Source organism: Protopterus annectens, chromosome 2.part2 (genome assembly GCF_019279795.1).
Source record: "Protopterus annectens isolate FY-2018-M chromosome 2.part2, PAN1.0, whole genome shotgun sequence".
NCBI classification, from domain to species: domain Eukaryota; kingdom Metazoa; phylum Chordata; order Ceratodontiformes; family Protopteridae; genus Protopterus; species Protopterus annectens.
The window spans coordinates 470,856,365-470,870,517 of NC_056730.1; the positions used below are offsets into that span (position 1 = coordinate 470,856,365).

The window sequence follows — 14,153 nt, forward strand, 5'->3', positions numbered from 1 at the left end:
TGATTAGTACTAAAATCCTTTCACAAGTGGATTAATCAAGCCTAGTTGCAGAATTAAGGAGCACAGGAAATTTCAAAAAGCAAGGTTGGAATGCATTCTACCTTCTATTACTTTGAATTTCCCCCAAAGAGTTTTCACTGTTTTGAACGGCTGGAATCAAAATACTAAGATGTATTTATTTAGTCCACAAAAGAGATCATAACTGCAAGGCCATACAAAGTTTCAAATCAGTTCCTGTAGAAGCAGATGTGCTGTTCCATCTGAGTATGCTGGTTTTCAAATTTCTGAAAAAAGACTGCTGTTTACACCTTAAAAACAAACTGCACGCAAGAAATATACCCTATGTGCTTTAAAATCACAAAAGAATCAAAGTATAAAAAGCATTAAATCGAATTGTCTTTGTACCTGGAGTACCCTACCTCAAAAATTCTGAATTCTTTTTGTAAGTTTCTAAAAGCACATCTGGCACACAGATTCGGGTAGAACGTTTACAAATGATCCTTGCTAAACATGGCATTGCAGTGTGTACACAAAATCTACAAGACATCAGATGTACACCATCCTACTCCGCTGATTTAATGTGTTTAGTATTTATGCCTTATAAATTGTAGGTTTGTATGTCATATGACTGTTTCTTTTTAAACTCCTCGGCTTATATTCTCTTTTAACATTCTGTTTTGACAGCCACTTTCAGTTTCTTTCAAATGCATGGTTATGACTGTACTGATCAGATACACATTTGAAATCTTATCTGATTATTGTATGATTGTTTTCTGTTTTATTGCATATTCACCTGTTCTATGTAAATATACTTCAATTTTTTTTTCTATTATAGTTTTTAAACTGTAAATTGGGACTGTATCAATTCTGAGATTTTCATGAACCAAGTTATTTTTATATCACTGAATTCCTTCTGAATAATTGAAATAACATTTATTTTTTTAGGTTCCAGGTATAGGAAAAGTCACAGAGAAAATGCTGAAATCCCTTGGCATTACCACTTGCAGAGAGCTGTTCCAGCAGAGAGCTTTGCTTTCTCTCTTGTTCAGTGAAACTTCATGGCTTCACTTCTTGAATATCTCTCTTGGTCTGAGCTCAACACGCCTTGAAAGGTCAGACTGACATAATTCTTGCTAAGCTGTTGCTGTTAAAGTTAAGGGCATAATGAATGTGAACTGACTGACTTTCTTTTAATGCTACATGAACTTTTGAAGTTCAATGTGGTAAACATTTTGAGAATTGTAAAAACATCTAATATTTTGCCAGTTGGGTATGTAATATCTGCTCAGAATCAACTCTGTCCAACTGGGAAACACTAACATATTGCAAAATGTACTTCTCTGGCCAGGCTTGAACTTCTAACCCCCTCTATCAAAGAAAATTGAGAATTTTCCACTGAAACATCATAGCTGCATGCAGTCTGTGTATGACTGCATTGAACTCCCATCCCCATATATGGACTTTGTCTACCACAAAGTAATTGCCCACCATGCTTTGCCCATAACCCTGATCTGAAGAGTCACACAAACTATAACTGCTTCTGTGACATCTGGGTCTAGGACTACTTGGGCTGGGGTTACTTCCCAGCTACATGTATAACCCATATCCAAACTGTAATGTAAACTATAACTGCATCCCTAACATTTGGAGCTAGAATACGCTTTGACCTGGGATTAGGGATTACTTTGAATCTTTGGGTTGAATTAGGCTGAGGATTGCACAGTGAATGATGTTTTGGGCTTTAATCTATGTGTATGACTAACCACATGACTCTCTCTATTCATTCATTCATTTCAGTTTTTTAATCAGTAGGTTTACTGTTCGACTGACCCTTCTCAGACACAACCCAGCAGGTAAAATGCACTAACAGAATGCAAAAGTAATGCATGCAGGTACAGTGTGCACTTCAGTAGTATATTTAGTTACTGTGTACAACATGCAAAACCAGCAGGAATTGGAAAGCATGTAATTGGGTTAAAATAAGTACACATTTTACAATGAGGCTATAACTTTGTAGTAATTACTCAACAACTTAAAAGTATTCCCTAAAGATGTTGTGCTGGAGTTTGAATTATAGCTCACGATAGGGTTATGTTAATCTGTTTTGACTTGGGTGGGTGACTTTAGTTAACATTAGGGAGGCAGTGTAAGTAGATGCAGACTTCCTTCAGGCATATATTTAAGTAGTAGCCTAACCCTAACATACAAGTGGGAAGGTATAGAGTTATTTTTAAGGGCTGAAGCGAAGATTGTCCTAATTTTGGTGTGCATGACTGGGCTGTCTTAAAGGGACATTATGAATGAAGTTACAGTCCTATTCCAAATGTATCCATAATAATCATCCTTATTTTTAATCCTTCATGTTAAGGCTAGTGTTCAGGTTGGACATACGTCTTGTTATTTTATGCAATACGGATTCCAGCTGGCATCCACCCAACCCATGTTATGATGTATTTGTTAGTTGTATCAAAATGTAACTGCAAGGCTAAAGAAAAATACTTTTTTTAATTTTGTTTTTATATACTGCTGTTTTCATTCTTTCCTTCTGTACCACAGTTCACAAAAACAAGAAAAAAATGTTAATCATTTTATCCTGTTTAATCCAGCTGATGGGTTCCAATCCAGTTGTTGGATCCAATCTGGAACCTACTAGTGCTCCAAATCTTGAACTCCTTTAAAATGTTTTCCCTCCCATAATACCTCTGTGCACCAACTCTTCTTAGATTGTTCTTGCCACCTTTATTGCACTCATGAATTATGTGGACCACAGCTAAGTGCTCCATTTTTTCTCCAGTTTGGCTATAGTTCTGCACCTCTTCCCTTTCAGGTTGTTATATTTTAGCTCTTTTATGATCTTTTTGTAGGGGTGTAGTTACTCAAGCTTTCTGACTTCAGCCTCCTTCTCTAGTTCTGTGTGTCATTTGGGCATAGGTTCAGTGACTTCTTTCATTAAAAAAGTTTAAGAAAGTAGTAGTATTAGAAAACATAGAAGTAGTTTTATTTTTCATATTTGTGTTTTTGCTGTGTGTATTAATAGGTGTGATTTACTTCTGTTTATATTGTTGAGCATTGTAGAAAAGGGCAAACAAGACAAACCCAAGGAAAGCTTCTGAAAGTATGGCACAAGATCCTTCCCAAGGCACACACACACTACCTCTGTGTGGTGTGCAGTGGCTAAAAATCCTGTCTGCAGACTGCTGTATTTGTAAGGCCTTTGGGCCTCGTTCCTTAGCTGATCAGTGGAATAAGTTAATAAGGGTGGTCTTCTCACATAACCTTTTGCTGGCAAGCCAAAAAGAAAGATAAAGAAAAACAAAAGAAAAAGACAGAGATTCTGGGAATAGAAATGGAAAACCTAACAATGCCCCACCCTTCCTCGGTTCCAAAAACACACAGGCTGGGGCTGACTCCTGCTACTGCTCTGACGCCAGACAGCCTTCTCTTCAATTTACATCCACTGCGGAAACAATGATGATAATTCTAGACAAGTCCCAGAGACCTTCTGCTAGCAGGCATTCATCAGAAATGGAACTGCCTCACTATATCTCCAGGCCTCCTTCCACTTCTTCCCTCTAGTCTGACAGGTCATTCAGAAGCATCAGTGATGTGGACTGAGACTGCATGATAAGAGCCTCTTTGAAAATGCTGATTGAAATTAATGTCATTCCATCTCCCTTGGTATCTTGGGTGTAGATAGTGTTGGCACTTCATTTTTCTTATTTGCTACTACCCTGATCCATATTTTGACACTGGTGGTTTCAGAGGCCAAGGCATTAGTTTGCAGCTTGGTCCGTGTTTCCAAAAACTGAAAATTGGATGTGTTGTACAGATGTTCATCGTGTTACCCTGCTGCAGTCATCACACTTGGGTTATCCTGTCGTCAGGCGGTCCCGCAGTCGGCCGGATTTCCAAAGTCTTGGTCCAACGTCGGTTGTTGTCGCCTCATCCCTGACGTCAGTGCGCCAGGGGTACATATACTGCAACCGACGCCATTTTCTTCAGTCTTTCTTGCCGCGTGGTGCCCGAAGCAGAAGCAGTTCGCAAGTGCCGGTCGGCCGACTCCTGAGATTATCGAATTCGAATTTCAGACCGAAGTCTTCTATAAAGCTAAGTACCCTGTTGGTGAAACTTTTCTTGCCTCAGACCGATGTCAGAAAAAGTTAACAATTGTATTTCTTGTGGGAAGCAAATACCTCATAAGGATTTTCATTCTTATAGCATACCTTGCCTAGGCCCTGATCACGACGTCACTTCTTGTCGTTTTTGTGCTAGGTTTAATAAGCATACTATTAAAAGGCGTTTTGATTTCGCACAACTCTTTTTTGGTAGAAAATTTAACTATAACATGCCGTCGGAGCTACCGACTACCGGCGTGCACAAAAAACGCAGGGGCAAGGACCGACAGCCAAGGCCTAAACCCGATTCCGAGGCCTTGGTTGATCCGGTTTCTGGTTATCAGTGAGGCTCCGACGCAGCCCCTGACTACCGCAGTCCTGGAACCCGAGACCGCTACGGATATTTTGACAGAATGTACTAGGCCAACACAGCCTTTTACTTCAGGCCCTTCCGATGATATACCTTCTAAGGACGTAGGTGCTTCGGAAACGCCATTGGTTTCTGAGGGCGTTTTCAGACCAACGACTCTCACAGTCAAAACGTTTTCTAAGTCTAAGACTCCTTCTAAAGCTAAAAAGACTACACTTCAGTCTCCTGTTCAAGGCCCTATGCCTAAGAAACAGATGCTCAAAATGGCTGAAGATTTGATTTCTCTTATCAGGGGTTCACAGCCTCCTCCTGGCAAAAGGCCTAGACAAGAGGAAGATTCTGCTTCTTCTGAGCAACTGTCTATTTCTTCGGATTCCTCTGAAGACCAAGACTATTCCTACACTCCTTATTAAGATTCTGATGCTGAGGACTCTATTCCCTCAGCTTCCCCTCCTGAAGACTACTCTTTTGGGGAAACTTTACACACTATGAGGGAACATTTCCAATGGGAAGGTCAGGATTTCCCTGATTCCAAGAAAAGGCTCAGAGAGTTTCTTTTACTCCCCCAACACAGACCTCTAGCCATCCCACCTGTTTTGGACATTGTGGATGATGTCTATTTAGAATCCAGTTTCAACCCAGACTCTCTACCTCCTGCTCTGGCTAAGCCTGACAGATACTACAGAGTACCTGATTCCAACAAATTTCTTTACAAAAGCCCAGTAGCTGACCCAGAGACTATCTCCCAGGGTCCCAAGGGGGCTAAGACTTCCATGGTTAAAAACCCAGTACCTTCTGAGAGGGACTCTAGAGCACTAGACAGGTGGGGGAAAAAGGTTTACACCTCAGCCACATTAGCTATGAGAGCACTAAATTGTCAATTTCATATGCTCAAGTATCAGCAGTTTCTAATCTCTCAGTTAAAACAAAAGATAACCTCCCTTCCCCAACAATATGAATTGAAAGAAGTACAGGATTTGTTGCACGCCACCGAGCAGGTGGGCAAACATACCTTACAATGTGGGTTTGATTCTTTGGAGGCCTCCTGCAGAGCAGCTGTCACTGGATCAGTTATACGTAGGCATGCCTGGTTAAAGGAACAAAGTCTACCTGATCATGTCAAAGCAAAACTACTGGATGCACCCTTACAGCAGGATGTTCTTTTGGAGTTAAAGCAGAAGAAGTGCTAAAGAAAATGGAAGATAAGGCGAAATCAATGCAGACAGTCAAAGATTTCCTACAGGTACAACCCCCTCGCTTCAGCAGAAACTGGCCAACAAAAAATTGGTCCTTTCCAGCCACTGACAGACCTCAGAGGGGTAAATACAGGCGCCCAAGGGGCAGAGGACAACCACAAGCCCAGTATAAACCTCGCCAATGGGGCACTCCAACCCAAAAAGGAGGAGAAGACAGGTCTCAACCCACCAGAAGGCAAACTCAATGACTTGCACCTCAACTGGCCAAACAAAGCTCTTTTGTTAGCCCCCTTGTGGGGAAAACTAGCACTTTTTTGCAGACAACTGGCACATGGTGATAAAGGACAAATGGGTCCTAGACATTATTTTACGAGGATACAGAGTCCACTTTCACACCTTGACAATGAAAAGAGGAATGCCAGACCTGCCACTAAATCAAAGGGCAGAGGCTCAAAACCAAATTACAACTCTCATGGCCATGAGAGCCATTCAACGGGTACCGATTCAAGAGCAAGGCCAAGGATTTTACTCAAGGCTCTTTCTAGTACCCAGAAAGAACAATGCTTGGAGACCAATTCTAGATTTTTCAATTCTAAACACTTACCTACAAGTCCCAAAATTCAAGATGCTAACACTACAGCAGCTACTTCCCATGTTGGGCAAGGAAGCATGGCTGGTAACGTTGGACCTCAAGGAGGCATACCTGCATGTCCCTATCAGAGAAAGTTGCAGAAGATACCTCCGTTTCATTGCAGGTTCAACCCATTACCAATTCTCTGCACTGCCCTTTGGCTTATCTACTGCGCCCAGAGTTTTCACAAAATGCCTGGCACCAGTAATTACATACTGCAGACAAAGAGGAATTCAAATATATCCATACCTGGACGACTGCCTCATCCAAGCAGAAAGAAAAGCCATTCTCTTACATCATCTGGCTTTTGTGAAGCATCTACTAAATTGTCTGGGGTACACAGTAAATGAAAAGAAGTCAAAACTAGTACCCTCAAAAAAATGACATTCCTGGGTGCCAGCTTGGACACAACGGCCCAGAAGGCTTATCTTACACCAGACAAGAAACTACAACTGACTCAATATTTCAAGACAATGGTAACAAAGACCCAATTAACTGCAAGAAAAATTCTGCAGACTTTGGGCTTCATGGCATCTTGCATTCTGATAATACTATTTGCAAAGCTGCATATGAGGAAATTACAGTGGTACCTAAAAAGCGTATGGTCTCAACACAGCCACAGCTTGGACACAGTGATATCTCTCATTCCCTGCCTTCAACAGGAATTTCTATGGTGGGCACAGGCATGTCACCTCAACAAGGGTCAGCCTTTCACCTTGCCCCCAACCAGGCAAACTTATCACAACAGACGCTTCAGACTATGCCTGGGGGGCACACATGGCAGGGCAATGCATTCAAGGCCTATGGACTGCAGAACAAAGAAAACTGCACATAAATCAAAAAGAGATGCTAGCTGTACAGAAAGCTCTGACAGCCTTCAAGGATCTTCTACATCCAGGACAACTTGCAATAAAGACGGATAACACCACAGTAATGTGGTACATAAACAAACAAGGGGGCACACATTCCTACACTCTTTGCAGGCAAGCAATAATCTTATGGAACACAGCTCTGGCCTACCAAGTCCAGTTACAAGCTCAATTCCTGCCATGACAGAAAAACACATTGGCAGACGACCTAAGCAGAAACATCAAAGATCCCCACGAGTGGAAGATAGACCCACAAATATTTACAATGATAACTCTGTCCTCAAAACTACCAACTGACAAAATTTTGTACAAGGATATTCCACCATCAAGCTTGGAAAGTGGACGCTCTCTCCTTCAGTTGGAAAAACCTGAGAGCATATGCATTTCCTCCATTACCTCTTCTCACAAAGGTTCTTTTGAAGGTCAAAAAGGAGAAACCTCGACTGATTTTCATAGCCCCAGACTGGGCACGCCAGCATTGGTACCCGCTATTGAAGAATATGGCTCACAGCCCACCATGGATATTGGCTCACGCAGCAAAACAAACAGATTCTACACAGCCAGCAAAAAACCTTAAACCTGGCTGCATGGCGAATCTTTTAAACATCCAACCAGCCCCTCTTTCACAAGCAGTTCTGGATGTTATTCTGGAAGCCAGGAGGCCAAGCACCAGGAAGGCTTACTTGGACAAATGGAAAAGGTTTTCTGCCTGGAACCAAGCTAAAGGCCAAGACACAACTCAGCCTCATATGCCTCACACTCTGCAGTATTTAGCAGAGATGTTGCACAAAGGACTTTCCTTCTCCTCAATTAAAATCCATGCTTCAGCTATTTCAGCTCACTACGACACGAATCCACCTTTATTTTCACATCCTCTTCTAAAGCAGTTCCTCAGAGTGGCAAAAAACATTAGACCACCTAGAAGAGCTCCTACACCAACATGGGACCTCAACTTTGTTCTAGAAAAACTAATGTTACCTCCCTTTGAACCAGCTTTCTCTGCAGACCTTCAGTTACTATCTTGGAAGACTGCCCTGCTCCTGGCAATAACTTCTGCTAGGAGAGTCTCAGAATTACAGGCACTAATGGCAGTGGAACCTTTCCTCATTTTTCATCAAGACAGAGTTTCTCTACGAACTAATCCTTCCTTCATGCCTAAGGTGGTTTCCAGTGTAGCTTTAAATCAAACCATCCATCTACCCACTTTCTTTCCCAATCCACAGAACAAAGGTGAGAGACTCTTGCATTCCTTGGACATTCACGGGCAGCTTCGTTACTACATGGGCAAAACTAAGGCTTTCAAAAAAACTGACCAGCTCTTTGTATCCTATGCTACAGCTTCTCAAGGGAGGGCTATAGCCCAACAAACCATTTCTAAATGGGTAGGCCATTGCATATGGTTCTGTTATACCCATCATGGAAAACCAGTTCCTACTATCATTAGATCCCACTCTACCAGGGCAACAGCTACCTCTACCGCCTTTCTTAGAGGGGTCCCTACCAAGGAAATTTTAGAAGCTGCAACTTGGAGTTCAGTACACACCTTCACCAAACACTGTCACCTACCTCTTTATTCTAAGTCCAGGGCAGGATTCGCCACTGCAGTTCTACAGGGCCTCATTGCCTCCACTAACCCTCTATGATACCTCCACCCTGCCTTAGCTTTGGGACTCAACCCAAGTGTGATGACTGCAGCAGGATAACACGATGAACATAGTACAGTTTTGTACCTAACATAAATGTAGATGTTCGAGTGTTAGCCCTGCTGCAGTCCAGGTTACCCTCCCTCCAACCCCTCTGATCTTTTGGCTAAATCTCTGCTATGCCTTACTGATGTATTTGCTTATAGCTGAAGGGATTTTGTGTTTGTACAGTGTTCACACCATTTGGTACTAATTTTGATCACCTTTTTGGGGGCACCTGACATCTGGGGCAAGAAAAACTGAAGAAAATGGCATCGGTTGCAGTATATGTACCCCTGGCGCACTGACGTCAGGGATGAGGTGACAACAACAGACGTCGGACCAAGACTTTGGAAATCCAGCCGATTGTGGGACCGCCTGACGACAGGATAACCCAAGTGTGATGACTGCAGCAGGGTGAACACTCGAACATCTACATTTATGGTAGGTACAAAACTGTACTATTCATGGCTTCCTTCAGAGCAATATATATTTTTTTTTTGACAAGAAACATCTTTATTAAATTATCACTTGACATGGACAGTCATACATTTATATGAAGAAAAAACAAACATATTGACATAATTTCAATTGCAAATGCTATACATTACTTATAATCTATCCAGTCATTTAGTTAAACATTACAAAGCTCATTCAATTCCTGCCTTCCCTTAAACCTCATTCCTCCTCCAAAACATTATTCTGCATGTATTGTCCTCACAATTTCCATTTTTTTCTATGTAATTTGCCCCAACCCTTTTCTAAATATCCTAATTCCAGTTGTTTTATCTCTGTTACTGTGTTTGCTATTTCTAGTACAGTTGGTTTAGACTTTGATTTCCATTTTTTAGTAATTGATTTTTTTGTTGCCTGTCAGAATTAAACTTAGCAAGGCTTTATTATGTCTGGGCAGTTCTGATTCTGTATCATAGCTCAAAAAATAATTTCCTTAGTTACACTTGTTTGCACACCCAGTATTTCTGTTAGAGTAGTCTTCAGAGAATTTTAATGTCTGCCAACTCATCACATTCTCAAAAAATATGTTCCCAAATGCTTCTTTCTTCCCCATCACACTTCCAACATTTGCAATCTATCTGAAGAAAAAGCCTTTGGAGTCTGCTTGGGATATAAAAATACCTATGCAAACACTTCCAAGCAAATATCCTAAATCTTCTAGACTTTTTTTTTTTTTTTTGGATATTTTGGAGTCATAGATATATCCCCCATTGTTTCCTTGTGAATGGCTTATCCAATCTCTCTTCCTAATCCTTTCTAACTTCCTCTAATTGATTCCTATAGTTATCATGCAATATTTATATCCTCTATTAATTATCCTCTTAACAACCGCTCCTGATGTAGATTTTACAAAAAACTGTACCAGTGCTGTTTTTTTGCTTAGAATCTCCCTGTTTCTTTATTTCCCTATACTCTACCTTCCCTATCGATGATTGATATCAATCTCTAGCCTGCAGTCCAAATGAATTATTGGCCTCTTCTGATTCTATTACCTTTCCCTCTGTAATTAATTGCTCCCAATACTTTGTTTCCTTTGCCAGTTTTCTGTAGTAAATTCCAGCCACCTCTTGCCTGTTTTCTGTACCCCTAATTGTATCTGTATTGGCGGAATATACTTTCTCCATTCCTGTTTTGGCTTAGTTCTTAGAATGCTTTCTCCTGCTTTTTGAATATAATATTCTGTATGATTATTGTTTTTCTCCTTAAGGATCTGAATCCAAAATTCCACTCTCTCATTGTTCTTGAACTTCCTCTTGTTTCATCATTATCCCTTTCCACTTTGAATGATAGCTTTCTGCTTGTCCTTTGTATAGGAGCCATAACTGTGTAGCTCTGAAAATACTCTTCAAATCGAGTAATCCCAAAATACCTTGCTGTGTTGGATCAACTAATCCCTCTTGCACCCCCTCAATAAAATCATTCAACCTTTTATTAATTGCTGTCCTCAACTTCTCTTCTAGTTGCCAAAAATGTGGCTGACCTGTATATAAAAATAAAGGGGCTAAAAACATATCTGAAGTTGTTAATCATCTTCCTATTCATCACTGATGGGTTCGGTTCTGAGCCCTCGGAACCGAGTCAGCCTTATACCAAACTTACATGCACCAAAAAACTCTCGAGCTAAGCTGCTACCCACAACGCCCTTTGCTCAGTTACCCCAGATCTCGTTTGCCATGCAGCCATATAACAGCATTTCACCAAGCTCTCCAGCCAAGTGCTTTTTTCAGCTATATTTACTAGTTTTGAAAAAGTTTTTCTTTTATAATCTGTTCTTGTTTTTCTATATTACTTCAGTTCTACCCAGAGGTATTTCTCTCTTACCGTTGTTGGTAATTTCTTGGTATTTCTAACTTTCTACCTTTGCGGTGTCTTGTTACCATTGTTGGCATTTCTTTTCCCTCTCCTTCATTTCCTCTTTCCTCACTCTTTCCCTTTTTTTGTGAGTGTGTGTTCTGGGATGTCTGAAAAGAAGGGAACTATGGGGTTTTAACACTGCTCTTCTTGCAGTGGTAAACTACTGAAGAGAGACCTCCATGAAGAATGTGTAACTGTTTCAGAGTTCTGCATTTGTTGGTGAAACCCCCGTGTGATATTTGTGCTAGTTTCAGTCAACGGATGCTGAAAGAATGTCTTAACAAACTTATTTTAAAGGGCCTGCTTGCTTCGCCTTTTCTGGAGGCTATTTCTGCGATGGAGGTCTCATCCCCTCCTTCGGACAAGAAACGTCCTCGATCAGACCTCTCTTCACCAGCCAGTGACAGAGGTAAAGGTCACAAGCACAAGGCCCATAAGTCCTCATCTGAACACTGTTCTGCCTCCTCGGTGCTGACTACCACATCGGCTCTGAGCTCACCTCCAATGAAGTTTACCGAGGTTGCCTCGGTGCCTATCCCGGCACCAACAGTTACGGCACAGTCTATGGCCTCAGTACCAACCAGAGTATCGATTTCTTTATCGGCACCGACATCTGTTCCGACAACTACCTTGGAACCATTCCTGTCATCCACCCTTATAGTGACTTCGGCTCAGAGTCCGTTCACGGCTCCGACCATACCTTTATTACCTGTTGCAAAATTGGAATAGTCGGTGCCGTTCTGTGACACAGCACAGACCCGATACTCATCCAATGTGGACCCATTTGCCGAACAAGCCTGCAGCCACTTTTTGGACTGGCCTCATTCCCCCTCAGGGGCATAGGTGAGATCCACCAGGAGCCTTTCCGAATTGGATGTGGTGCTCCTTTTTGATCAGCTGCTGACTGCTAGGGGAATCTTAAATCTGCCTAGACCCTATCTCACTCTTGGCTGTGGGTTTATTTCTCCAGCAACCCCTACTTACTCTCCTCTCTTGGATCCTTTGGTTCCAAGGCTCATCTATCCAACTTTTACTACAGGAATTCCTTCCTCGGCGCCAAGAACAACTATGTGTGAGGCTGCAAGATTCCTTTGGGTGCCAGTTCCGTCGGAACCCACCCTTCCTCAATCTCATGCTTGTGAGGTGGAGCCCCCGGTTCCGGTGTCTGTTCCGACAGTTTTTGGCCCCGACTTCAGATCAGAGGGTGACTACTGCTCTGAGTTTGAGGCTCCATCCCCAGTTCTGATTTTGTCTTCAGTTCCGGGCTCCCATTCCTCTTCGGGCAGGCCCGCTTTCTGGGTGATGGAGAGGGCGTTTGCTGCTAGCAGTCCTCCACAACTTGTTATTCCCCCAGTTCCCTCTGAACCGCAGCTGTCAAAGGTCACCCTTCCAGGACTCCGAGAGCACAAGGCCCAGGAGACCCCTGTCAAGGGCATTTCCCTTTCCAAGTCTCTTTGGATGTTCCCACCGAAGAACCTCCTCAGAAACGGGTGTGTAAGAGGAAATACACGGACTCCCCAGAGGAGTCCCTCACAGAGGATATGGACTACGATGATGGGGAAGGGTCCCCACAGTCACCCCTGACTATGTCTCCTTCGGGAACATCATGGAAATCTTGAAACAGGGGTGACTGGAAGTCCTCAAGCCCTTCCTCAGAGGAATCAGTATTCCTGCAAGCCTTTTGCTCTCGGCCCTCTACTTCTTGTGTGACCCCCCCCTTGCCGATGAGTTGGTTAAACTCATCGTGCAACAGGCTTGGAAGAACCCTGACTTCGTTGAGGCCATCCCCAGGAAATCAGACAAAGTACTCTCCCCTCCAGAGGAATCAACCCCATTGGTCCAGAGGTTTGCCAGTGGACGCTATGGTGGTGGCAGCTGCCACAAAAAAGGACGTTGTAGAAGAGAGTCCTGCTTTTCGCCCACCCAACAGAGTCCTGGGCAGTGGACAGGTTAGGGAAGCGAGTCTTTGCGTCACCGACCTTCACAGTTAGGTCTCTGAACTTTCTGGCACATTTTACAAGGCTCCAGAGAGATCTTATCTCTGAACTCTCCAGAACCCTCACGGGTCAAGTATTGGATGGAGCATGAGATAAAGTTGCTTCCCAACTTGCCACCCAAGAATCTATATCTAATTAATCCATGAGGTTGCTCTCACACACAACCGAAGGAGCAGCTAGAGCTGCGGGTGCAGGTGTAGTCATGAGACGTCACGCCTGGATGTGCATCTGTGATCTCATGGACTCCTTCAAGTCTTCCTTTCTAAATGCACCTATCGAGCCTTCAGCTCTGTTTGGTGTTAAGGTCAAGGATACATTAGCCAGGTGCGAGCAAGACGGGAAGACCTTGTCTGCCATTGGCCTACGCTTTTCCAAACCTCAGCATTCCTTTTCCAGGAATCAGAGGAGTGGAAAGATGCGACACAAGAAGTCTCAAGGTCCTTTCCGAGACGCACGTGGTGAGGACTCCTCCAGAGGCAGAGGGGGTTCAATAATGGAAGACGTCCCTTTTGGGGCAGAGGGGTCCCCGGAACCAGGGCTCCAGAGATTCCTTCTCAGGTAGACCATGTCAGCACTCCTGAGGCGCTGCTCGATTGCTTTCCTCTGGAAGCAGTCGGGGCGCGTTTCTCTCTGCACCAAGCTGCCTTGGCTCTCCATTATGAATGATCAGTGGGTGCAGAGAATCATTACCAGAGGATAACGTATTCCACTAATATCCTATCCAAGGCCTTGAAAATGCTTCCCGATGTTCCACCCAGTCAAAGGGAGGAGGCAGCTTCCGAAGTATGAAAGCTATTTCAAAAATGAGCCATCCAACAGGTCCCCTCGGATCAGTGCAGATCAGGGTTCTACTCAAGATTCTTTTTGGTGCCAAAGAAAACAGGGGACTGGAGGCCCATTCTGGATCTCAGCCAACTAAACAA

The 14,153-nt window shown here is 43.0% G+C and overlaps 1 protein-coding gene across 1 annotated transcript in view; it reads left to right on the plus strand.

Annotated features, from left to right (window-relative positions):
• POLK (DNA polymerase kappa) overlaps positions 1-14,153 on the plus strand; it is a 1,256,064-nt gene that overhangs the window by 615,371 nt on the left and 626,540 nt on the right. The window contains exon 8 of the mRNA XM_044064442.1: positions 946-1,112. Coding sequence (XP_043920377.1) covers positions 946-1,112 — 167 coding nt within the window. The remainder of the gene's footprint in view (positions 1-945; positions 1,113-14,153) is intronic.